Source organism: Artibeus jamaicensis, unplaced genomic scaffold (genome assembly GCF_021234435.1).
Source record: "Artibeus jamaicensis isolate MK-2021 breed Jamaican fruit bat unplaced genomic scaffold, CSHL_Jam_final contig_465, whole genome shotgun sequence".
Lineage (NCBI taxonomy): Eukaryota > Metazoa > Chordata > Mammalia > Chiroptera > Phyllostomidae > Artibeus > Artibeus jamaicensis.
In genome coordinates this window covers 17,798,637-17,825,265 of record NW_026521843.1, presented here as the reverse complement: position 1 = coordinate 17,825,265, position 26,629 = coordinate 17,798,637, and the positions used below count along the sequence as shown (strand labels likewise).

General features: G+C 53.5%; 1 protein-coding gene across 1 annotated transcript; it reads right to left on the bottom strand.

Annotated features, from left to right (window-relative positions):
* Positions 1-26,629, bottom strand: EHD3 (EH domain containing 3). Its single transcript, XM_037146669.2, has 6 exons — positions 25,726-26,629; positions 16,215-16,391; positions 12,321-12,418; positions 3,843-4,255; positions 3,013-3,177; positions 1-614 (listed from the first exon to the last, which is right to left on the bottom strand). The coding sequence occupies exons 1-6, from the start codon at positions 25,950-25,952 to the stop codon at positions 87-89; spliced, it is 1,608 nt and encodes a 535-aa protein (XP_037002564.2). The 5' UTR covers positions 25,953-26,629; the 3' UTR covers positions 1-86.

Below are 26,629 nucleotides of genomic sequence, written 5' to 3'. Positions count from 1 at the left end.
CGTGTGTGTGTGTGTGTGTGTGTGTGTGTGATCGCCTCTCCCGTCTCCTGTAACACCTGCCTGCTCTGCACAGCCCTCTGCACCCATCACTCAGCGACTTTCCTCTTGGACGGGGGCAGGAGGTGGGCGGGCAGCTCGTTGGGCAGCTCGTGCCCCTCCAGCTTGACCTTGATGAGGTGGTTGGCCAGTGCGAACTCCTCGTCGTCCAGCATGCCATCCTTGTCGATGTCCGCCAGCTTCCAGATCTTGCCCAGAACACTGTTGGGCAGCTTGGAGCGCACCATCTCCTTCTTGGCGTTGGCACCCGTGATCTTGCCGTCCACCGGTGACAGGGTGTAGAAGATCTCGTCGTACATGGGCTTGTCCCTGGCCACGACCCACTCAGTGTCATCGATGCCCTCCCCAGCCCCCTCCCCGTAGCCGTGCCCAAAGGGGCCCTGCAGGGTGCCCTCGAACGCTCCACCCTTCACCATCTGGACGGGCCGCTGCGTCTCCTCCTGGCGCACCAGCACCATGAGCTGGGCAATGTCGTGGGCCAGCATGTCATCCACCACCTCCAGCAGCTTGCTTTTCAGGGGCTGGAATTTGCTAAAGTCCTGGGCCTGCAGCTGGTCCTGGGAAGAGGGGAGGAAAGAAGGTGAGGGTGGAAGTCAGCGGAAGGAGTTGGGGAGGCTGCCTTCCACTAATGCTGGGATGTTAGCAGCCCTTCGGCCTGGAGGCTAGACTGAACCACGTCATAATAGCAAATGATATGGGAGGGGAGGAGAAAAAAAGGCACGCTCTGTTGATGTGGGAATTTTTCAGGAAAGAGCAGAATAGTTTCAGGGGCTGGGAACGGAAGGGATGAAGCAGGTGGGTCCCTCTACTCTAATAAGGGTTGTACTTGAAACACACTGAAAGTGCTTTCCTATATTATCCTATTTGCCCCTCTAGTGCCCTTCTGAGTAAGAGAAATCATATTCTATGCCCCGTTAGGGAAGGCAAAGCTGAGGCAAAGGCAACCAAAAACAAGTCATAATAGCAGCCAGGGTCAACGTCAACCCAGCTGTTCTTAATCAGGGTGCTCATGGGAATTACCTGGAGAGCGTTTTCAATGACTGGCCCCTCTCTGGACGTTTCCGACACAGCAGGCCCAGGCAGGCACGCAGACTTTGTAAAAGCTCCTCCCCTGGCCTTCCCACGACACCCCCGCCTCACGGTAAGAGAAATATACTTCACTCTGCAGAGTCTTTGTGACTCTGAGGGGTCCTGAATTCAGGACACCCAGCTTCTCCTAGGCCTCGGTGGTAACAAGCGAAAGCTTTCTGCCCCTGCCCTGGCTCTGGTCACAGCAGTCTCAGGACATGGGGAAGAGGCCAGTACACAAGGGACAGTCTCGGGGACAAGCACATCGAGCTCACTGTAGAAAAATTCCGAAAACACTCACCAACTTGAACTGTTGCTCTTGCTACATTTCAAGAGCAAGCGTTAGCTTGTGTGTTTCTTACCATCGTGCAAGGACAAGCTGAGCCAGGGGGCGGTGGGGGTTGGGGGAGGCTGGCAAGGGCAGGAGCAGACCAGCCCTTGGGAGGTCCCTGGTGTCTCTGTCCACAGCTGTGTGTGTTTGGTGGGTTCCCAACTATGGGTCCCAGTATCTTCCAGGGGCACAGTGGAAGATATTCTGCCCCTTCCAATAGTCCCCTGAAGAACAGCCACTTACGGGATTGATTTAGCATACCCAACAACAGCAGAGGAACTAATCTATGTTGAGAAAGAATTCCTCACATTCCAAAAGGGGTTGCATAGCCCCTTTCAAACGTCATTGCCCTGATGTTTGTTTACAGGTCATTAAACTCTTATTGGAAAGAGAAACTAAAAGTTGACATGTTCCAGGCCACAGCTGATTGCAAAACAGATTATGTTAAAGCATTTCTAAAATTAGTGACTGATTCACGCTGGGTGTTCATAAGGATGAATGGATGCATGAATAAATGTATGTTCTGAATGTCTATTTTTAAAAATCAGATAAGAAACTAACGATGCCTATTCCAGACCACAGGGAGTTCCAGATCACAGTCAGCAACGAGAACAAAATCAATATCGCTGCTACATCTGGTGCTATTTTTCTCTAATTCCCCAGTTTTTAAAAACACTATATTTGGAAACAAATACAGAATCATGAGAAGCTGCAAAAATTGTATGGATAGGTGGGTCCCTGTCGCTCACTGCCCGGCTTCCCCGGTGGTGACATCCTACCTAACTTGCTGCTTCATTTCGAGGGACAGCCTGTCCCAGGCCTCGTGCTGAGCACCGTGTAGACAGCATCTTGCGGATGCTCACAACATCCATAAGTGGGTGCTTCTGGAGCCTCAGTTTATCGATGAGGAGACAGAGGCTCAGAGGGGATTCGGTTAGTATGGTCAGGTGGCTTCTGGCTTGGACGGTGGGGACATCTCCTGGCTCTCCCACTGTAAGTCTGTGCGACTCCTGCACTCAGAAAACTGCAGGCAGCTAATTGCAAAGGTTCATTATCTTGGTAAACTTGTTAGCTTATCTGTATAAAGAGGAAGCAAATGCTTCCTCTAGAGGACTGCTTTGGGGAAAAACTTGAGAAACCATGTGTGACAGTCCCTAGCTCAAAAGAGGGGCCCCCAGTGGGCTCCGAAGGTGACAAGCTCCTGTGTGGACTTCTCATGGCGTATGCCCCCAGTCACTCCTCAGTAGGGACTCGGAGGTAAACACAAGTACTCGAGAGCCTGGAGAATCTTCATTAGGTGACATGGTGGCTGTGACTAGAAACTGTTGTAAACTGCAGGTATCAGACCCAAACGTCATGGGACACTCTTGTCCTACTAGGATCACTGGGGCTCCCTATTTCTCCCCAGGCCCAGATATGACACCTGCTGGGCCAGTGACAGTCCAGCAGAGAGGACAGACTAGGGCCGTCTCCCTGGGTGGCCTCCTCCACACTTCGGCTGCTCAGCCAGCTCGTGCGACACTGTCCCTTGCCCTGGAGCCCCAGACCCTGGTTACCTGCATCCTCTTCAGGTTGGGAAAGTCCCCAGGTGAGATCTGGTGCTCCCGCTCGATCCGGCCATAAATCTCGGCCAGATTGTTCACCAGCTCCTTCTTCTTGTTGTCCTTCCCAAACACGGAGGGCATCTCCTTCTTCAGAGAGCTGATGATGTAGGCGTGGACCTGACAAACGGGCAGAGAGAAAGCTTGAGATCAAGACCTCCATTCCTCCATTCATTCCTTCTCTCTCAGTGGCTCTCACCCATCTCTTCCCATAAACTGCTCCTCCTCTTGCTCCTACTTCCAAAATAATTTCTATCTCCACCCTCTTGCCCTCTCACACTGCTTGCAGCGCTGAGCTCTTTTTCTAGATCTCATGGAAAAGGCAAGATTGTGGGGAGGGTGAGGTCAAGGCAGTAACAGGATGGCAATACAGGAGATGATGCTGATGAGGAAGATGATAACCGTAGCTAACATTTGCCAAGCCCTTCTGAGGATACAGGTGTGGGGAGAAGGCTTTTACATTCTCTATTCTACTGCATCCTCCAACCCTTTTATTTTACAGGCATGGGAACAGGCGCAGAGAGACTGAGGGCCTTGCTGGGGTTTGGATCACACAGTTTGTAAACAGTGGAGTTGAGCTCCGGTCTGGCCATCTGACCCCAGGGACGGTGACCATAACCACCAGTCTCCTGCCCCCTGGCCACCGGCATTGGCTTGGCTGATGCTCAGGACGCAGTAGCTACAAGACATATTCACATAGGCAGGCAACGCTCGAGGGTGCAGGCGGATCTTGCAGCAGAACCTCCATCCCAAACATGCTGCTCCCGCCCCAGGGGTAGCCTCACCTTGGCCAGCCTGGCTCTCTTGATGAGGTCATTGAGTTTGCGCAGGGCAGCATTTCGGGGCAGACTCTGGATGTCTTTGAATAGGTCCTGCTCCTCGGCCTCAAAGAGCTTGCGGTTGTCGGGGATGAGAAGGGGGTGGGACCAGAAGGAGCCAATGTAGACCCGGATCACCTCCGGGGTGTTCACGATCTTCCCCAGGGACCACATGAGAGCCCCGTACACCCGCATCAGCTGCTGGGTCTCGATCTGGTCGGCCTTGTTCAGCACCACCCGCATCTTGTCCTCGTGGTTCTTGAGGGCCTTGATGACTTCTGAGAACTCGTCAGAGATGTCCAGCTTGTGGGCGTCAAAGAGCAGGATGATGCGGTCTACCCGCTCAGCGAACCACTCGAGGACAGCGGCAAAGTCATACCCTGCCGGCGAGAGACAGTCAGGCGAAGGGACCTTTGGGGCACAGGTTAGAGGTTTGGGTAGAGGCAACAGGTGCAGTAGAAATAACACCTTCTTGGGAGTCAGATTTGGGTTCCAAATCTCGACTCCTCCACCATTTTTACTATTTCGCCTTGAGCAAGTCATTCTGTGTCTCTGAGTTAGTGTGTTTTCATCTATCAATGGGCATACTAATAGTGCCTAATTAACAGAACTAACTATAAGGACTAAATACACTTGAAGCCCAGTACACAGTAGCTGCTCAATAAATGCTAATTATAATTAACATTATTATTCCTATTTAATCTTTTAATTTAAGGAAACTTGCTCTTTCCATTAAGGGTCAGGGCCCAGGAAAGTGTTTTGGGGGCCAGGTTCTGCCCAGTGATGAGGTAGGGACGTTATCAGTGCCACCTGGAGTCAGTCACACGGTGACTCAGCCAGGACCACCCTGCTTGTAGGAGGCAGCAGTGGGGCACAGTAACCTAGCTCTCTGACCCCAGGTTGGATGCTTGCTTGGGCTGGCAAGATGTTTGCATGACGACCTCATTTCACCCTTACAATATCCTCTGAGGTAGGTGGGCTGACGAGTATCATTCCCATTTTCCAGAGGCAGAAACTGAGGTTCAGAGATGAGGTGAGAGTCAAATAGCCAGCAAAGTGTGGGGCCAGGACTGGACCTGGTCACTGGGGCCCTGAGCTCCTTGCACCTGCCAGGAGGGCAGCCATGCAGCACTCTTGCCTGCCCCTTCCCTCTCCTCCCCTCCCCTCCCCCCCTCCCCTCCCCTCCATGCAGACCCAGCCAGCAGCTCCCCAGAACCCAGGAGACCCTGTGTATTCCCTTCCAGGTGGGCCTGCAGCCTGCCCCTGCTCCCCCACTCAAACCCCCATCCCGCCCCAGGCATAGCTCCTGGCTATTTTTAGCAGTCTTTGGCACTGCCACAGCTGGTACACTGGCGCTCTCACCTCCACAGTTCTCCTTCAAAACTGTGGGCAGGAGGAGGGGTAGGGGGCTCAGAAAATCAGGACAACCTGGTCCCTCTGCCCCAAACCCCACCCCAGGAAATAGGTCATCGTTTTGGTGCTCCAGTGCCTATAACCAGCAACCTGGCCCTCTTGGTAGCTGGGGACGGGCTACCTCCCTTGGGGAGGGCAGCAGGGCTCAGGCCTCTGGCATCCTCCTGAGATCTGGCCTGACAAGGGCTGCAGCTGGGGTGTGCAGGCCACAGGGAGGGCAGCAGGGAGAAGCTTGCTACCACTCTCTCCCCCAGATGAGCAGATGCCAGCCCTGAGCACCCACCACACCAGCCACCCAGTGCTGGCTGGCAGCCAGAGCAGCCAGTGCAGCCATCTCTGGGCCCTTTACTGACAAAGAAATGGAGGCTCAAGGATGGGGGAGATGTGGTCAGGGTCATGCAGCGGTAGGGTCAGAGCCAAGACCGGAACTCAGGTCTTCCAACCCCAAGTCCACCACCCTAGCCACTCCTCCACAGGCTGGGGAAAGCAAAGGGGCCAGAGAAACTGCAGGAAAAGAGCCTCCCCCCACCCCACCTCCAATCTCTCTTCAATCCCTGATGGCCATGCGGCAGGAGGCGTGGGCTGTGGAGGCTTGGAGCGTAGTAGGGGAAAATCACAGTGACCTGGACGGACCCAACTTGGGGGACAGTGACAGCACCAGGTCAGTGCTGCCAGAGCAGGATGGCTCCCTGCCCTTCCCTGTCTCCACGGCTGGGCCAGGTGGCCCCCAGTGTTCTCATGGACTCAGGCAGACGCAGGCCCTTTGGGTCTCCCATGGAACCTGTCAGGGTGAGTCACCCCCCGCGCACCCCCAAACACACACTGGGTGTTGGGCAGGGGCCTGCCCCGACCCCTGCTCCTAGCACGGCGCCCTGCACATAATACCATTCGGTCAGGCTTTGCCAAACAAAACTGAAATGTGCTGCTTCTTCCATCTCAGGGACAGGAAACAAGCCGTCTCTGGGCCTCAGCTGTCTGGTTTCTGAACTGGAACCCCCCAGACCCTGCCATAGGGTTGCTGTGAGGATCCAATTTTTTTTTAAAAAAGATGCAGGTGAAACTGCATATGACATTGGCTGTTCATGTTGCTCCGCTCCCTTTACAAAGAACTTACAAGCTCCAGTTTCCACGAAATAGGTGTGCTCTGAAGGCAGCCCCTGAGGAGCAATGGCCCGGGAAAGACCAACTCTAGTTTCAGCCATTAACTTGCTGTGTGGCCTTGGGCAAGCAGCCTTCCCTCTCTGGTCTTCGGTCTCTGCCTGTCAAGCCGTTAGGACTGGGATGTCTTTGAGCTTCCTTTCTCAGTTCACAGTGCCCTGCTTCTAAGACTGAGGGTATGAGGGTGGAGAGTACATACAGCAGAATGGATGGAGATTAGACACAAGAAAGTCCTTGCAGAACAGAAAGAGAGAAGGCTGGGGCCACCATCTTAAACAGGCCCCACCCTAGAAAAGCAACCCCTTGGATGTGGGTGCCTCTGTGAAGTCTGCTCCTGCCGAGGACAGCAGGTGGCTGTCCTTTCCAGGACTTTATAAGCACAGAGGCCTCCTATTCTCGCTCCTCCTTTTCTCAAATTCTGCATGCTCCAGCAAGCTGCTATCAAATTACAGAGTTAGTAATGCCAGGTTCTTTCTCCCGAGGTGGCCATGAGGATCCTGGGAATCAAGTAAGGGCTCCATGGGCCTCCTCTAGCTCAGCCCCCTGCTCTTACCTGTTCAGAGCCTGGCAGCCTCCCGGACGGGCATGGCACTGTTTCCTGGATCCGGCTTGTGTACATCCAGCAAGGGGTGCCTCTGAAAGGCATGCACTGGATGCACTAAGGAAAAGGGCAAGGGACTACTCTCCCATTTGTTTACTGTGTGGCCTAGGGCAAGTCTGAACCTCAGTCTTCTCAGCTGACAAACAGGAACAGTAACAACCGACTAAGGAGGGGCCAGTGGTAGAGCCGTGGCGACAGGATCTGATTGCAGAGAGAGGCTCTGCCCTAGTGTCTGGGGTGGGCAGGACACCCAGAGACAGGCCCCCTTTCCCTCCCCCGTCTCAGGAGTGGCTCTCAGACCCACAACGGGGCAGGGGGCGGGGTTGGGGGGTTCTCTAGCACCTGCAGCAGCCCTAGGGCTCCTGAGATAAGATTTGGCGAAGGGCTGGGCGGGGGAGATTCAAGCCCCAGAGGCTGAGAGCAGAGCTGGCCTTCCCGGAATTGCTCACAGCAAGTCTGCTGGCCCCCAGAGCCCTGGGCTGCAGGCATCTGGCCCAGAGACTGGGCAGCCTGCAGGGGCCTGGGGCGCTCCTGCTGACCCCAGGCTCTAATAAACTGGAGAGAAAGATTTTGAAGTAATGGCAGGCAGGAGAAAAATCAATGAGACAAACAATAAGCAAGGCAACTGCTTAATGACCCACTGGCTTCCCTCGAAGTCTGAAGAGAGAAGCAAGGGGTCTGGCAGCACATCTTTGTATTTTCAGCCACATAATCTCATTTGAACCTCATAACTCTGTATATGCCAGGAGGTAAACAGAGCACACACACCCAACAGGGAAGGGAGAGGGAACAGAGAGGTTAAGGGGCTTGCTCGGGCTCACAGAGCCAGGTGGTGGCAAACCTGGGACTGGAACCCAGATCCCTGACTCTTGTCCACATTCCCTTCTTGCTCATAGCCACATGCCAGGCTGGAGCTCAGAGGGCTGAGCCCCCAGACCAGGCACTTGTGGTGGGTACAAAAAAGGTCCTATCCTGTTCCCCCAGATCTCTTTTAAGATTGGACATTTTACCAAAAAAAAAAAAAAAGAAGAAATAAAGAGGCATCCACTTCCACAATGTGGGAAGAATTGAGATGACAATGGGAACAGATGCCACACCACGTGCCTTCCAGGAGGTGACCACGAGGCTGGCAGCAAGCTGTTCTGAAGGCCATGGGGCCCCGCTGCTTGGTCCTGGTGGGTGAGGCTCACAAAGGCGCGTGTATGCAGCACCCAGTCTGGGACCCAGGAGGCCCCTCACTGAGGGGGCTGGGACGCACCAGGAATGTGAGGACCAGCCCAGATGCTCCAAAGCAGCCCAGGGAAAACGCGCATAGGAGTTCACTCTCAGGCCTACTTCCCACCTTCTTCTTGGGCAGGCCGTGAAAATGTGCTGAAAAGCCACTAGGCTGGGAATCAGGAGCCCAGAGTTTTGGGACACGGGCAAGGTTTCTACCTGCTGTAGATCTGCTGAGCTCACCTGTACAGGAAGGGGAGAGAAGTGGGCTCCACGACCACGGGGCTGCTTTGCTAGGGTGGAGCTGGTGGGGATTTCTAGCTGAGGAGCAGCCGGGAAGTGTGGTTCCTGAGTGAGTGTGCGGACTTGCCGGCTTCCGGAGCCCACCCCACTTCCGCTGCTTCCTTGCTCCTTCCCAGTAATGAGTCCTAGGCCGGGCACTTCCTGTCACTTCCAGGAACAGCCTCCCTGCCCCTCTGCTGCCCACACCGTGCATCTTCATCCAGAGACAATTGCTGGCCTGCGACCTCGCAGCCTCAGGTTGCCGGATGCCCCCCGCTTTCCCTCCCCCTGAAAACACCGACCCCCAGACCTGGGCAGAGGGGCCGTGCCCTGAGCAAGGACCACACTTTGTCTAGCTCTGGCCTGGGGTCTGAGTGCTCCTTCCCATGAAGCCTGAGGCCTTGGGAGCAGCTCACTTTCCAGAATGGACCTCAGCCTCATCAGGGTTGGGCTGCTGTGCTGCCCTGGGCTGGCTGAAGGGAAGGGGCTCCTGATTTGCACTGTGACCAGACCTGGAGCTCTGAGGGCCCCCGGCCAGAAGCCAGAGAGAGCACATTTGGTTCTGTGTACACACTTGTATGGGGGTGTGTATGTGGGTGGGCTGTGGAAGGAGTGGATGTGTGGTTATATATGAGTATGTGTGTGTAAGTACATGTGTACATGTGGCTATACATGTGTATATATGTGTGTACATGTGGGCATGTGTATATGTGTGTAGGTATATGTGTAGTATGTGTGTTTGTGTGAGTGTATGAGTGTGTGGCAATGTGGGTGTTTGTGTGTGTAGAGGTGTGAGTGTTTACATGTGTAGGTATAAACTAGAGCCTCCAGGTTCTACAGCTTTGTGAGGAAGGAGAAGGAGGGACTGTTATACTGGAAACTCTCGCCCTGACGTCTGAGAGGGTGTACCCCCCATTCTCCTGGTCTCCTTGGTGAGCTGAGGTCAGCACTGACCGAGGCCTATGCTGCAGTGCTGGCGGCCCAGCTCCCAGCCCCCGTTTTTAGCACAGGCTGCTTTGGCCAGCAGCTGCACTTGTAGTCTGGACTCAGGAGGACAGAAAGCAAGCTGGCCTGGGCAGCCACGCAGGGGACCATCACTTCTCCCAGAGGCGGGGCTCAGTCGTGTTAGATGGGAAAGGACAGGAAAAGCAGGGAGACAGCCATGCACCCAACTGGCCTGGGGCAGCCGCGGAGGTCTAAAGATGAAGGCAGGAGGAAAGGCAGAGCAGGGGAAAGAGAACGGACCAGGACAGGGGCTGAGGAAGGCAGGGTTCCCTGGAGCAGGGCTGCGCCATCCAGCTGCACAGGCTGGGCCCTGGGCTGTAAAGTGGGGGGTCCTTGGGCTGTAGAGTAGGGAGCCCTGGATGGCAGATAAAGGGAAAAGCAGGAAGCTCACGAAGTCCCAGACCGAGAGCTGATGTCTGTCTTTCCATTACCATCCACAGACCTCACACAGTCATCTGATGGGTATCATCACCCCTTTGTTAACATGGAAACGTGCAGGCTCAGGGAGGAAATGTGACCTGTGGAGACATACACAGGTTCTAAAACCCTGTCTCTGAACTCCCAGGCTGGTACCCGGGGAAACCATCCTGCTGGGCGGCCCTGGCCTTGCAGGTGCATGCCCACCCACGTGCTGGGAGCTCAGACTGAGAAGGCTGGCTCTCCTGAGCCTTTCTGGAACAGACGCAGGCTGCCCATGTGAAACAGTACATCTCTCTTAGGCCTCAACTCAGAATCGACCCAGGTGAATCCTTATGGGGGTGGGGATGGGGGTGAGGGCGGGGACTGGTTAGGAGAGAGGGAGCGTTTAGGGAAACTAATAGACGCCAAACTGAGAGCCACCCAAGCTTCCTCTCCACAGGGCCCTGAGCAGGGTGCCAGGATACCTATAGAGAGCAGAGTTCCAGAAGGGTCGGGAGACAGCCCTCTCTTCCCAAGACCATGGGTTCTATGGCTTCCGACCCATCAGCTTTCCCGACCCCTTGCATGACTGTGCCACTATGCAGCCCAGAGTTAGCGTGGGGCGCAGGCTCCCAGGGCCCTGCCACAGAGGGCCTTCAGATGACATCCCCCTTTTATAGACGGGCTGCCAAATACATGAACTGTTAACACAGCTTCCTCCTGACTGGCTGCCTTCTTCCTCTCTTCTTCCCAGGTGTGACCTCCTCGGTGAAATGTGGGGAGGGGCTGGGTTTTCCTGCTGGAGCCTGGTCCACAACCAGGTCCCTGCAGAGCAGGCTGTGTCTCCTTTGAGGACAGACTTGGGGTCATGGGGCCCGTGAGCAGACTGCTGGCCCAGGGGGGCTTCTCCCTGCTTTGCCCTCAGACAGGACTGGCTGTGCCCACTCACACAGCCACGGTGGACCCTGAACGCAGAGCCCGGTGCCCTTGAGCTGGTTCATTCGGGGTGGAAAGTTGAGGCGGCTCTCAGGAGGGCTGGACAGCAAGCCCAGTTTCAGCAGTGGTGGCCTGTACCCAGGCACCCAGACACCCAGGCACCCAGGCACCCAGGCCTTTGCCAGCAGCACTCAGTACACAGCGACTCCGCACTGGCCCGTCTCCTGTGATGCCATGGGGTGAGAGGCCTGTGGGGAGGGGGTGCTGGCCCTTGCAGGCTGCGTCCCTGGTGGAGGGGGTTTCTGGGCTTCCTGCTGAGGCGGCACAGATACCTGCAGAGCACACCTTGTATCTGTCCTGGAGCATGGGGCCCGTGGCGATGCGGGAGGGAAGCAGCCGGTCAGTCAACCCAAGGGCAGTTCAGGGGAGGAGAGAGTTCCAGCTGCTGCCTAGGGAACTCCTGCCAGCCCAAAGCCCTTCCTTCCCGGATGCCGACTTCCGAGTGCTCCTCTGGCTTTAGCCCAGCTCGCGACTCCAGTATTGGGTGGGTGTGGCTTCATCTGCTCGTCTTGCAGGGATACAGCACAGGGCACAGAAAGGGCAGAGGGACTGCCCGGGGCACACAGCCGCTGTGGCAGGGGGGCTGGGCGTGAGGAGCCAGGAGCAGATGCTTCTAGCTCTTTGCAGCATCAGTCTAGCTGTAAAAACCGATGGTGATGGTGGTGACCTACAGCACCGCATGTTTACTGGGCACTGCTGTGTGCCAGGGAGAAGCCTTTTTACCTGTATTATTTCTTTTCATCCTCAAACAACCTATATGGTAGATAAAATTATTTCTTCCTACTTCACAGATGAACCAATCGGAGCAAAGAAACCTGCCTAAGTTCATGTTGCCAGGAAGTGGCAGAGGCGGGCTTTGAACGCTGGCAGTCTGGCGACCTCCCTTCATGAGCAATTACCCCATATCTGTTGGGAGTGAACAGTTTTCAAAGTGCTTTCACACACCAGCTCCCTGTGTCTGGGCCCCAGAGCGAGCATGCTGTCATCCTCACGTGTTTGAGCTGAAGTTCTCTGCATGTACCTGCCTCCCCTGCGTCCTGGGGGCAGGGACTGCAGGGACTTCAGAAGTAAGCAGGGCCTGGCCTACAGTAGCTGTGGCTTGCAGAATGAATAACCTTGATTATGGAAGTAAGGCAGACACTGATGTCTCCATTTTACAGAGGAGAAGACTGAGGCCAGGGGTCTCCTGAGCTACAGTGGACCACACTGATCTACCGGCCGCTGCCTAGGATGATTCCATACAGCACGCGAGGCAGCACTGGCTCGTCAAGGGACCGCAAGGCCCGGGGGCCTCTATCCAGGTATGGTAGTGAGAGAACATACCAGAAGGAACACAGCACGGAGCCAGACCCAACCCGACCAGGTACCTCGCTTACCTCGGCTGATCCTTTGCTTCTCGCCGGAGAGGATCCCTGGCGTGTCGATGACGCTGATGCTCTCCAGCACGGGGTTGGGCAGCTGGGCGCACACGAATCTGCATGGATGAGAGGAGACCGCGTGAGCCTCTGTCCTCTCGTAGCCTCTCACACACCTTGTTTCAGCCGCACCCCACCTTTGCTGCCCTGGGGCCAGAGGTTCGGAAGCTTGGCTGCCTTCCACGTAGATACCTGGGATCCAGGTCAGACTTAGCCCCAGCCATGGGCCTGGGACCTGTATGTTGAGGAAGCTCCCTGGGTGATCCCGGGCAGCTGCGGTCCTACACAGTGAACCCCTGCTGTCAGGGACATCACAATGTCCAGGACTCAAGCCCTGCTCCCGAGGAGCCCAGGCTGGTGAGGAGAGGGGGCATGCACACGTCCACCCACAACATACGTGTGACCAGCACCCTGGGGAAGGTCAAGTGAAAGCTTAGGAAGACCCAAGGGGGAGAGGTGGCTTCTAGGGATGGCTCTCTGGAGGAGGAGACACAGGAGCTGGCCTTAATGAATGAGTCACATTCCATTTTGGGCCTCAAAGTGCTATCCCAATATCAAACTTTGCTATTAGGGTAGAAGTCAGGCGTTATTCAAGGAAACATGTCTAGTGCTACATCCTGAAGTCCCAAAATACAAACTGGCACACTTAATGTAGATGCTTCTCAATTCAAGCCTTCTCTCTTACATGTCCTTTTCGGTGAAAGCTAAAAAGGAGCCACACTCTCCCAGGTGTATCATGTAAAATGGCAGAGATGCAGGACACACAGAAAAGGGAGGATTTCACAGACTTGAACTAAGACTTCAACAGAGAACCGCATTTGCCAGGCAGACAAGAGGAAGCCAGCACACCCTGCATACATGAGTGTGTGGGTATGAGTGTGTGCTTTGTGTGTTTGTGTATGAGTAGAGGGTGAAGAGAAGACAGCATTCCAGCTGAGATGAAAGTTCATGGCGAAAGAGCAGTGTTACGGGTTGAATTCTGCCCCTCAGAGAGATCTGTTGAAGTCCTAACCCCCCTGTAACCCAGAATGTGGCCTTATTTGGAAATAGGGTCTTTGTCAATGTAATTCGTTAAGATCATACAAGAGCAGGGTGGGTCCCTGATCCAATAGGACCAGTGTCTTTTTTAAAATTAAGCTTGTTAAGGTAACATTGGCTAAAGCATTATGTAAGTTTCAGGTGTACAACTTGATCAAACAACACTTTATAAGGAAGGAGCACACGAGGTGGAGAGAGGGACATGCACAGAGGGAAGACCCCAAGTAACAAAGGCAGCAGAGGTTAGAATTACGCTTCCACTGGTAAGGAACACCTGGGGCGACCTAAAGAGGGAAGATGTGAGGAAGAATGCTCCTCTAGAATCTTCTGAGGGAGCACGGCCCTGCCCAAGGCGTTCAGACTCTGGCCTTCAGAACTACGAGAATATACGTTTCTGTTGTTTTAAGCCACCGAGTGGTAATTTGTTATGGTAACCCCAGGTATGCAAGTAGGTGCAAATGTTATGGCGTGCTAGGAACGCAAGCAGGGAATGAGAGAGAGCGTGCACGCACCATTAGGGGTGTGGGGGAAGGCGCACATCAGTGAGGTGTGAACAGGAGGGCTGGAGTGGCCAGAGACAAGGCTACAGAAGGAGGAGCGGGGCCCTGATCACAAAGGTCTTGAAAATCACATTGAGAAATACGGATCTTTTACCAAGGGCAGTAGAAACCCGTTGGAATGCCTTAAGCTGAAGAGTGACATGGTTGGATATGATGGTTGTCGGCATGTCCAGTTCAGTTCAGCAAATATCTAGGGAGTGCCTGCTACGTGCCTGGCACCATGCCAGATAATGGGGGCAGAACAGTGAGTGACACAGCCCCGTCCTCTCGAAGCCCATGGTTCCCACTGTGCCTGAGGCCACTTGCTGCACCTTAGGTTCCATGGCACACGCCAGTGTCCTCAAATCCATCTCGTATTGTGCGGAGCTGGGTTTCTGTCTTTTGGTAACCTGGTCGTCGTGTGAACGGGGCTGGTGTTTGGGGCCAGGGCTGTGGATGAGGCAAAACCCAGGTCAAGTGCATGGAGTAAGAAGGGCAGGGTGATACTGATGGGCCTGACCAGGGGGGGACACCAGGTCATAGGAGCCAGAGAAAAAGGGGACACAGAGCAGACTGGGGGGGGCCTGGTCAGGGAGGCAGGAGAAGAGGTGGGGGAAGGTAAGGGCGGAAGGAGTCTGCTCCTTATGATCACTATGAGGTCATGGCGACCTTCATTCACACAAGCAGCCGTGATAGAGTGAAGCTACGTTCCACAGGCTGGGGGACAGGAAGTCACAAGGAGGTGAAGCCAAGAAACTTGGCTGTGAAGAGAAAGAGAGAGGGAGGGTGAAAGTTAGTAGGACCCACTGTAGAGTTTTCAAGAGAAGATATTTCTGTGTGGAAGGGAGGCCCTGGGAGGGTGAAGTTCAGGGCAAGGCAGGAGTCAGACCTTGTGAGGAAGAGAGGCCACAGCTCTCTGCAGCCTGGTGGTAGCAAGTGAGGACAAAGGCGCATGAACTTGTTTATGGACAAATTTTAAAAGGCCAGCTAGATGGAATCTGTGACACTGGTTCCCATTTTCTCCAGAAGGCAAAGCAAGGCCTTCTGCCGAATGAGAATGAGGTTGAGGTGACAGTAGAGTGCTCGGATTCCCACAGAGAAGGACAGGAGCTGACGAGGGACGTGACATAGGCTGGCTAAGCTGTGGTCCTTGCAATGGACATGCCTGGCAGATCCCCCAGCCATGGTCAGTCTGAACGCCCACCGTCTTAGTCGTCAAATGCTCCTGGAGAAAAGTGCAAACCTTCCAAATTCTGGCCACAAGGTTCCTGCACTGAGCCACAGTCTTTCATCCCCTCTGCTTGCTTTTTTTCCCAGTTTTGTCTACCTGGATTTTTCTTCTTTTTTTTTTTTTTTTTACTCTTTCATTGTGACTTCATTCATTGTTGAACACCCACGTTAAATGCCAGCTTTCCACAAGGGCTGCGTCAGGACTCTTGCCTTGGAGGAGTATGTTAGTGTTATCCCATTTTACAGATGGGAAAAGTAAGACATAGAGAAGTAATTTGTCTAAGATCCATGTGCTATTTGGTAGGCTTTGAACCCAGGTCTGTCTGAAGCCAAAGCCCATAGTCCTTCCCTTTTCTGTAAATACCTCCAATTAGAGAAAGTAGTTTAAAAACTTTAAGTGCAATACTCATGCAAGAATGTGGTGTGGATTTATAGACAAAGTGCAATCAGAAGTGCAGGCATTTTAGTTAAACAGAATAATTACAGGAAGGTCCAGATCAGCCTGTGAAGCATTCCCTAGAGCTTTCTTCACTCAAATCATCACAATGACCCTGCTGTCTGCAGGCTTTTACTTGTCCAAGAGGAGGGGAAGGTGACCTGTCCAAGGCCACACAGTGAGTTTTGTAGGGAAGTCAGTGCTCAAACTGAGGGTGTCCATCTAGAGTCCAGGGTTCTTACCACCAAGTAAAAACAATGTCCAGGAACAGCAAAAAGCCTTCCTCTGCCCATGTCCAGCTGGATGCAAATCCTCTCTGCATCACGGGCAAAGGCTGGGAATGCTCTCTGCTTTTATTGGCAGGAGGTGCAGATAGAGGGGACGTGATTCAACCTGCTTCTTGGTCAGGAACAGTCAGCCTGCTGTTTGCAGCTCCCATACCCCTAATCTACGGGGACTGACTCAGATGCATTCCCAGCAAGTAAGGGACAAGCAAGACAGACTCTACGTATGGAAAAGGCAGTGATCCTCCTAAGACCCTGTCCTTTCCCTTCTCATACCCCAAGAAGAAGAAAAGAGAACAGTCAGAGTGAGTGTTCCCACTGCACTCACCTGTTCAGGAAGGCATTGCCAAAGGCGTTGAGCTTCCGGAAGGGTTTCTTAGGATCCACCACCAGAGCGTTCCCCGGGATGATCCCCTCCACCTCGCCCTGCATCACTGCGATGAAGGAGTCGGTGGTCGGCTCGGGCCCAATCCTCATGCCTGGGAAATCCTGTTCCAGCAGGTACCTGGCAGAAGGGAGCACAGTCATAAGGGAGGGGTTCTGCTGGTAGATCAATGCTGCGTGTCTACCACAAGGTGGGTGATGATGGGCATCATGGCGGGTGGGCAGATCCAGAGCCGTGCGCTTTCGCGGCAGAGAGAGGTGACCACTGGACAGGATTCCAAAGACACTGTGGAGGAGGTGGGATTGCAGCTGAACTGAAAATACCAAATCTGTTCTTCTTGGTTCTTATTTTTTCATCTCCCTGAATCAGTAGGAAAAAAACAGAGCAAGGTTTGGGCTCAGAGCTAGATCACGGGTTCAAACTGATGGCTGCACAGAGCACCGCCGACTTCACACATGCAGGTCACCTGCTGAAGGACCTGCAGAAAGGCATGGCTAGAATGGCACCATTTTGGGGTTCTGCTAGCTTTCCATAGGTCATTTTTCATTTACCTGGTTAGTCAGTCCTTCAATATAAAAACAGCTCATACGTGAGACACAAATACAGCCAGTGTGAGAGGTACACTGGGAAAAGTGGATCCCCTCCTAGACTTTTGATCCACTCTCTAGGTGGCAGGTCCCTTTCTTTGCTCTTCTCCCAGCCTGAGCAGTGGCGGCCCAGGGCCACTGCCCCTCTGCATTGCTCCCTTTAGAAGTCAAGAGCAAAGGCACATGATGAGCCAGAGAATGAAGAGAACAGCTTGTAAGGACAACCAAGTTCTTTTGAAGAAGCTCAGAACAACTTTGAGCCCAAACAGCATGAGGCTGAATTCAGGGCAGGAGCCCAGAACTGCACTGGGCTGGGACTGGCCAGAGGAGAGTCCCAGGGGCATCTTCCAAGACCAGGATAGACAAGGAGCTAAGGAAAGCACTGATCAACAAACACAGACCCATGCAGTGAGCCCTCACTGTGTGCTCAGAACCTCCTAAACTTTGAAGGCCCAGGCTCAGGGGGAAAAGTAAGGAGAAGAGGCCCAGTCAGAGACTGTTAGTTGGGAAGAGAACCTGAAGACCCCCTGGATCAGGGGTCCTCAGCCCCAGCTGCCCAGCTGAGCTACTGTGGAGCTCCACCTAATGGCGCCTGGGCTGCCCCACCCAAAGCTTCTGACCCATTCCCTCAGAGCTGGGGCTCTGGCCACTGGCCCTTTTCAGGACTCCCCTCCCCGCCCTGCCCCCCCCCCCCCCCCGTTAATCCCAATGTGCAGCTGGGGTTGACAACCCTCTCATTTTACTGATAATATCACTGACACTCAATAGTGTTTCCACATGCCAGGTATTATACTCATCTTTGGGGGAACATTATCATCTTTGGGTCTCACAGTAGCCCTTTAGGTAGGTATTGAAGAAACCAAGGCTTGGATGGGGTATGTGACTTTTCTCCTAGTTAAACAGCTAATAGTGGAGTTGAAACCCAGGCCTGTATCAGTCTAACACCAAATCCTTTGCTCTTCAACAGTCTTCCACCCTGAGGAAGTCACTAGCAGAGAGAGTCAATCAAGGCCCCACAGAAGGTCAAGGCAGAGCTGGGACCAGGGGCCGTATCTCCAGGGCCCAAGTTCTCTGCTCACCCCGTGCTTCCCCAAGGTGGGCCTGGAGCAGGGTCCTGCTCTGTCCACAGGGTGGACAGAGACTCACTGGCATCTTTTGTAGTTCATGGACGTCGTGCTTGTGCCTCTGAGCCATCAATTTACTCTGTGGTTCAGGCAGTTTAAGTCGGGTTGCCATGGGTCCGCCCCAGGGAGCCAGTAGAGAAGCTGCTGCCCAGGAGGCCACCCCCACCACACACGGAGGGTTCATGTTGCCTCGGGAAGCCCTTCATCTCCCTCCAGGATCCCAGCCCAACAGCCTGGGTGTGAAGGCAGGATTTCCTTCATTGGAGGACCATTCTGAAACCTGGCACTCAGGCTATGGATGAGGATACACCACAATCACTGCCCACTTAGACAGCATTTCCTACTTCCTCGATGTGCCTTCTCCTGCAGGGCTCATGGGAGAGGCAGGGAATCTCAGCAGCCCAGGGCCGCAGACCTGCTTTCTTTAACCATGAGGGGTGTGCCTTTCAGAAGTGTGCCTCTGAGGAGTTCAGTACCTTCCTCCATAACCTGGGAGATAAAGGTTCCAGTGTACCCAGCACCTGTGATGTCCTGAGCACTGTTCTAGATTGTCTATGGACTGTCTCGTTTCATCTTTACATCTACTCTGAGGGGAGTATGATGATCCTTATTATCTAATAGGCCTAATAAGAAAACCCACCTCATAGGGAATCCAAGGATTACACTAATTACAAGCACTTAAAACCAGTCCCTGGCACCTAGATGGGCATCCCATTTTAAAGAGGAGGAGACAGAGGTTAGATAATTGCTTTGGGTTATGGAGTCAGCAAATAGCTGAGCTAGCACTTGAACCTGGCACTTCAATTTGAGAATCATGCTCCTAACCACTGCATTCACTGTGTCCTTTCTGGCCCTAGGTCTCCCCTCGCCCGGGAAGTATAAAAGGGCTGAGCCCCACATGGGACTAGAATGAGGAATGGGACAAGAGGGCCACAGGGGAAAGAGGTTTGGCAGGACGCTGTCCAGGGCCCAGGCCTCGGGGGAAAGCTTAGCCTCTGACACCCACAAACTCAGCAGTGCACTCGTCTCTACACGGCTGCCCTTGGGGTTCACAGCGAGGTCTCGATGACCGGGGTGTGACGTGCAAAAGCTGTCAGGTGACCAGAGCAGGCCCCAGGCCCACTGGCTCTGAAAGGACATTCTTGGGACTTAAAAATAGTAAAGCCGGAGTCCCCGGGGAAGAAGTTTCATGAGAATCCACGCCATGCCTGGGAAAGCCCAACTATTCTGTCTGAGTGCCAGGAATACCTGCCCGGTAAGCCTGTGGGGAGAAACCCTGAGCAGGACCCTGGAGCGGGGTGGCAAGTGTGAATTCTGAGGCAGGAGGCGGGTGGTGGTTATGATCAAAGGTTTGAGGGAAAGCTGACAGAGGAGTGGAGAGAAGGGACTCTGAGGCCGCTTCAAGAACACCCAGCCTGAATAGGGCCAGATGGCAGTGATGAAGTATCCGGCTGACCCAGCCGGCTCAGATTCCATCCCCGAGAGACGTGCTGTGCTAGCAGATGATCAAAGACAGGGTGACGCCTCCCAGCATCACAGGGCCACCTCCCAGGATGTTCTGGAGCCGCGGCCTGGGTCTGCCTGGGTCTGCCTGAGCGAGGGCCTGGAGGCTGGGCCTGCTGTCCTGCCCTGAGACTGAGCCCATGTGATCCCAAACTTGCCAGCCACCCAGGGGCTGGAGAAACAGAGTCCAGCAGAGCCATCAGTCCATCCAGGGACACAGTGGGGCCACACAGGGAACCGGAGCTGGGTAAATTCTCAGGGACATTTGGGTATGACTTGCAGCACCGAGTGCCCCCTTAACAAAGCTACCACTGTGTCCAGAAAGGAAAACCGATTGAGGGATCTCATCACTGCTTCTCTATGGGGAGTGATACAGATCGCCTCTGTTGCCAGGCGGAAACATTCCCACAGCAGCAGAAACAAAGGAAAGTTCATTCAAGCCTGGGTGGGAAGGGCTGCGATGAGGACACGCAAGGACAAGGAGGGACCACTGAGTGGCAGGTGCTGTTCTGGGACCTTCACCCAAATTATTCCACTGTGTCAGTCCTGCAAGCACAGTGGGAAGGCAGCATCATTTCAGTTCTGCAGTGGAGTAAATTGAGATCGACGTAGGTTGCCCAAGTTCTTGGCCAAATGAAAATATTTAGCAACTTTGAGAGCTAAAATAAGTAAATACTAAAATCATAAAACAGGTGTAAGAAAGTCCAGCACAACTTTGATGTTTTTTCTGCATATTTTCTTCAGTAAATTATTTCATGACATTTTCCTCATTTTTGGGTGTGTGTGTGTGTGTATGTGTGTGTGTCCTGCTTGCCTGGCAATCTGAGCATGTGGTCTGCTTTACTGGTGACGCAGGCACCCAGGGTAAGGCGTACAGCCAAGGATCTTATCTCAGTCCGCTTCCAACAGACCCATCTGCACAGTGGGGGGTGGCCAGACCTCAGATCTGAGCACCTGGGGCAGGGAACAGTCGGGCCAGGCCCCACAACAGTGCTGCCGTGGGCTGGCTCAGTGGGGCAATGCCCCTTCACGAGCGGCTCTTCCATCACAGACATGAATTTGGACATGTCACCCCACAGCCCACTGACTCAGTTGCCCTGGTTTATAAAATAGGGATAATACTTGGTTTCTAACTACAGTAGGTCAAAGGGACGGCATGAGGCTGTGATATGCCATCCAGGAGCCTAGGAAACATGAAGACTACACCAGACATTTGCCCATATTGCAGAGACACCAATTAGAGAAAACAAACACCACATTGTTGTCTGTAAGTACTCAGTGCATTTCTTCCTACACAGTCTCCAAATCCAGGCCCAGTGCCTCCTCTGTGAGGCCTTAACTAGTTTGTTCTGTCATCCCAAACCTGACGCCCTTTTCTTTAGTAGACTCCAAAGGCACATACCACTTTCTACCTTGTATCATAAGTATTCGTGTTATATCTTTGGTCTCTCTAACCCTTGGGTACTTCAGCTTTAAAACAGAGTCCAAACAATAATACTTGCCCTGTCAGCCTCATGGGGTTTTAGGGAGACTGTAAAGCACCCCAGAGACACAAAATGAGGGAGGAGGCGGCAGACCCCCAATGGTGGAGTTGAGGTCTGTGTCAGCCTCCACTGTCCCTGGGGCACAGCAGCCTCTGCCATGGGATGAGGTGACCCCAGCACAAAGGAGACCAGTGGCCACACTGCCGAGCCTCCTGCTGGTCCACTCCTCAGCACTGCCCGCCCACGTTCCTCCTCCAGCCCTCCCTGCACACGCCTCCCCCATATCCCCCTGATGTGGGCAGTGGACAGGGGCTTCCCCCACATCCTGAGGGCCAGCCCCTAAGCCTCTGCTTAGAGAATCAGCTAGAAAGAGGAGAGGAAATGTTAAAGCCCCAAGCAGAGTACCTGGAACAGAGCTAGAGCTGCACAGGTTCTTTCCCCTCCTAATCCTGAGAATGACCCTATGAGGCAGTTGTCACAATTCACATGACAGAGATAAGCACACTGGGGTTCAGAAGGGTTAGAGTCTCTCGGTATCTGCTGAAGCCTGGATTCTGCTGAGCAGGCTGTGTTCTGTGGATGGCGCTGTCCCCATGTCCACAGTTATGAGATGGAGCCCTTTCTCCAGAGGTGCTACTTCCCCCAGTCAGTGCTCCTCCTGGTGACCTCCACACCCTTGACTTTCAAGGCAGCAGGCAGACCCAGCCTCCCTTAGGGACCAGCCCTAATAGGAAAAGGATGTCCACTGAGCTCAGGGTGGACAGGACAGAGCTGTAGCAGGGACTGTGCCTGGGAGGACAGACCCAGCAGAGGTCAGTGGGTCTACCCGGAAAGGTGGGCCTGTCTCCAGGCCTTCAGCTTTGCAGACAACCCACTTTCCTGGGTGGATGGTGATGCTGTAATGCATGGAGTGAGGCCTGGGCAGTGGGATGCCAGGGTGGTGCTGGGTAAATGCTGAGTTACCTTCGGAGAGCATTCAAACATCCCCTGAAGAAGTTGGGGAGGTTGAAAGGGTCAGCTGGGCAGCAGCCCCCACTATGCGCTCATCTGCTGGTGTCCACATCATGCTATAGCAGGGCCCTGTGACCCTTGAGATTGGCCCCAACCTCCCTGTGCAGAGTTGCAGGCAGCTCAGCCCTGGCAGCCCCAGGCCTGAGACCCAACCCCCCAGTCCTCTACTTGGCCTGCCTTATGGCTCTTGAGAGCACTGGGCCTTCCTCAGCCCCTGGAGCAGCTGGCTACTCACCTCCAGGACCAGGGGGCCAAATGGTGCAAGGGAGGAGGGGCTGGAGGCTGCATGCCAGCGAGGGGATGCGTGAAGGGAGAAGAAGAGCAGGGGCAGGGGGAAGGCTGCCAGGCCAGAGGCACACAGAGCTACTGTACTCCGAAGAGGCGGCCTGTGTTGGAGGGAGCAGCCACCAGGCCCATTTATTGTTTATTTTGTTACTCTGGGTTGCCGGGCCGTAGGCCAGGGAAGTTATTTCAGGCAGAGATCATAGCACATTAATTAGTTATTAGAAGAATGTCCTTTTCTGCATGTTCTTCCTGAGAAAAGAAATAGACCCTGCGGCAAGTGCATGTAACTGAAAGTGGGTGGGCACGCAGAGGCCAAGGCCAAGGGCTGGGGAAGGAAGAGGCAAGTCTTCGTTCCTGAGAGAAAGGTCCCTCACAGGTTCAGGCCAGGGATGGAGGGCTGTTCGTGGAGCTCAGGGCAAGAAGCGGGGGTGGTGGAGGGCAGGGGGCGAAGGCACCCTGAGAGCTACACCCCGCACACCGTTACCCCAGCCGAGCCTTGGAAAGGGATGTTGTACCAACTCACCCTCTTGCAAAGCAACTCAGAAATACGACTCTGAATACCAAAATGGAAAAGCAAAATAAATGAATAAACAGAAACAACTCTGTATAACCTTTGGCCTAGTGATTTCACTGCTGAGAATCTCTGAGAAAACAGTCCGTGGAAAAATATTATGCACGAAGATATTCAGAGTGATTCTACCATAGCAGAAAAATTAGAAGCAACCTAAAACATTCAAAAGAAGTAGACCGGTCAAACGAATAATTGCATACACATCGAAATACCAAGAGGCTCTTAAAAATAATGCTTACAAAGATTTTTTTTTTTTAATTTACAGGAGGAATGCTCATGCTGTAAGCAAAAGAAATCAGCATACAAAATTGCATTCTGATGCGATCTTAACTGTGGGGGACAATAGCTAAAAATGCTGGAAATGTATAGATTTTTATATATGCGAATGATATTTAAAATGGTTTTCCTTGAGTTGTGGCATTATGGGTGATTTCTTTTTCCTTCTCCCTCCAATTCATTCTTCTCTGCATTTTCCAATTTAAAAAAAAAAATAGCTGTTCAGTGGATTTAATGAGGAGGAAGGAAATATGTAATTTGGTTTGGGACAGCTTCCCCAAGCTGCAAGCCCTCCTACCCTGCTGGTGCACGCTCCCTCAGAGGCAGACAGCTTCTGATGCATGAGCTAAATTCAGTTACTGACACGAGCGGGGAGAGAAAACTCTTGTACTTGGAGGATAAGAAAGAGGAGGGATCTGCCTCTCCAGCCTTCCTGTTTCCCTCAGATAGCAAATAATCTCTGACGACTCAACCCTGCCACTTTCTTAGACCCAGTTAACAGCCAGCATGACTCAGACAAAGCCAGGAGAGCGTCTCAGACAAGAGGCACTTAAACCTGTCTGCTGCTCCAATAGCCTTCCCCCCAGGGACACCTGCCTATCCCCACCTTCCCTCCCATTTGGCAAATCAACACTGGGAACCTCCTGTGGCTGAGACCCCAGGTGAGGCCCCAAGGACCTAAGGCACAGTTGTAAGGGCTGGTGTTAAAGGAAGGCGAAGCTCTGAATTTACCAAGGTGTGTCCAGGGGGCCAGGAAAGCCTCTGCCAGGGCAGGAGCCATCTGTAAAGAGCCTGGCCTTCGGAGGGGCATAATCCAGGCTGGGCAGAGGACACAGACTACAGCGAGACCTTACCCAGGACCCAGGCATCTCTAGAGTGTCTGTGGTGGCAATGGGTGTTTAATAAAATAAAGGAGATGGATTAGATCAGAGTTCTCACCCTAAAGTCCAAGGCGGTTGGTTCTTGGGCCCACAAAATTATATGTAAATTTTGGATTATGTGCATTAGTAGGTCCACAGCTTTCATCAGATTTTCAAAGGAGGAAGAATTGACCTTTGAAAAAGTTAAGACACAAGGGTAAGATTCAGAGCTAAGGGCTCTTACAGTTCTAACAATGTAAGAGATCCAAAAGCCAACCAGCCCATCTACCTTTCCCGCTCCTTCACCTGGGCACCAAACTTGTTAAGAAATCACTCAGCCTCTCAAAGCTGCTGAGCCCAAGGCTATCCATTGCAAAGGCAAACTTCAGATACAACACGTTAGCGTGGGGCATGCCCTGCTTCCAGAAGGCTTGTGTTATAAGCTCAGCATTAAGAGAAAATTTGTATCTAGAAGACCAGTAACCAGACTGTTAACTTTGCTGCTTTTGTTGCCAAACAAAGAACAGTGCTCTGGGTGTCGCAGGTTCTCAGTCAGTGAATGGAAACAAGAGCAGCCCTGTTTTAAATCCTGCAAGAGATGAACACTGGTGACTTTTTTGGACCATGGAAGCCATCGCTACACTGTGGGAGCCTGACTCTCAACACAGAGGACCATAAGCACCCTCAAGAGCTTGGCGATAGCTGTAAATGAGGCCAAAGAAAATGGCCTGGCCTCGAAGGTGGTGGAGGCTGAGGACTGGAGAGAAGCCTGTCTTCTAAAGATAAGGATTCTCATCACTCAAGTGGACAATATATAGACCTCTCTGAATGCAAGGTGGACAAATTGACTGCTTGAGGATCCCTCCAGCCCAAGGATTCTGTAACTGAAGAGACTGGATGACTCACCTTCAAAATTACAGGCCTTTAGCCAAGCATCTCCTCCCATGCGTCTAGGACCAGCATCCCGAGTTGGCCTCCCACCCAGTGAGATGACTCTGGACAATGTGTTTAACCTCTCTATGCCTCAGTTATCTCACCTGCCAAGTCAAGGGGCTGGAGGAGAGGATCATTAATGTCCTTATCACCTCTAAAAGAACTTTAATATTGTAACTGAGCCATTAAGATCAAACAAGGGAAAAGAGTAAAAAAAACCACACATTTTGTTTCTGGATACCGCTTCTATCCAGTATCCAAGAACTCTATGTAGGAGCTCTGCTCAGAGAAGGAAAATGATAAAAGGGCAAGTCACACTGCCAGGCAGGGGTGGCCACAAGGGTCCCCAGCCCACCTCTTCAGCTGCAACTCTAAAGCCCCCACGTGAGTGGCTGAAGGCTTTAAAAGGCAAGAGAAGTGAAACTGGACATAAAGGGCATGTCCCTTAAAAGTGAGGGTGTAAGACACCCCCACAAGTATAAAGTACTCTTGGAACCAGGGGATTTCTCATTTGTGCCTCCTAGGCCTTGGTTTCACCATCCATAAAATGGGAAGAATAACAGGATGGCTCTGAATTTTAACACTTCAAACTGACCACCCAAGCCAAGGCTCTAAGTAGGGTGGAGAGGCACTGTGTAGGATGGGGCAGGGGACCAGCAGTGAAACTGTGGGGTGAGCTTTGGACTCATGTGCACGCAAAGATTTCTTCAGAGCCCACAGATGAAGATGAGACCCCATGCGGAGGGGGCACCAGGAGCGAATGGGGAGGCATAAGCTTTGGGTGGCAGGGTGGGACTACCCGGACCCTGGATTGGCTCACCTGATGAAAGTGGTCTTCCCAGTGGAGTACTGGCCCACCAGCAAGACCATGGGCTTGTTGTCAAAATCGGCATCCTCCAGGGCAGGCGAGTGAAACTCGTGGAAACGGTAATGCTCTTCTAGAGGCAGAAGCTTGCTCTTGTAGAGTTTTTTGAGCCCCTCGCTCACCGTCTGGAAGACCTCGGGATCCTTCCTCCGGCGGTCGTCGGAACCCAGCCAGCTGAACATCACGGCTGCCGCTCGCACGCACCCTGCACTCACGCAGCCCCAGCAGGAGGGCGCGGAGTTCCGCGTCCCGGTGCCCTTGGCTCCTGGGAAAGATGCCCCGCAGGGCGTGTCTGCAGAGCTCAGAACCGCGCCGCCTGCCGCCGCCTCACTCACCGGAGTACGGGGCTCAGCCTCACCATGACTGGGGCTCGCAGCTCGAAGGTCCCTGGAGCACGTAGCAAGCGGAGAACAAGCTCTTCTCCCGCGACCAAGCCCAGCCCCTACTCGTCCAGCAACTGAGGACAGAGGGAGGAAAAATATCGGGGCTGGATAGGAGGGTTACGATCTTGGGAATTAAAGTCAAAGCTGTAATTAAACTGGCAGATGCCGGGGTCCGCAATCTCCCTCCTAGACTGCGCCTTTGCTCTGTCTGACCCAGGTACAGTTAGGTGCTTCGGCTCCGCTCCTGCCCAGCCGGATGGCTGAAGGGATGCCACGGCCCTGCCCAGCTGGCATCCGCATCCGAAGCCCGCAGACCCCGGCAAGGGTTTAAATGCCAGCGGTGCAGGAAGCGGACTGCTGGAGGAAGTCCCCGAGTACTGGCAAGGCCAGCTCGGCCAGCTGGTCCCGGCGAAGAGAAGCTGAGCAGGGCGCAGCCATGTTTGTGGGCAGATGCTCCGCTGTGGACCCGTGGCTGC

Coding starts and splice junctions, on each gene's coding strand:
- EHD3 (XM_037146669.2), bottom strand. CDS start 25,952: ATGTTCAGCTGGCTGGGTTCCGACGACCGCCGGAGGAAGGATCCCGAG. Junction 4,256..12,320: donor GAAGCAAAGGATCAGCCGAG/GTAAGCGAGGTA, acceptor TCTCGCCGGCAG/GGTATGACTTTGCCGCTGTC. Junction 615..3,012: donor CCAACCTGAAGAGGATGCAG/GTAACCAGGGTC, acceptor CCCTCTTCCCAG/GACCAGCTGCAGGCCCAGGA.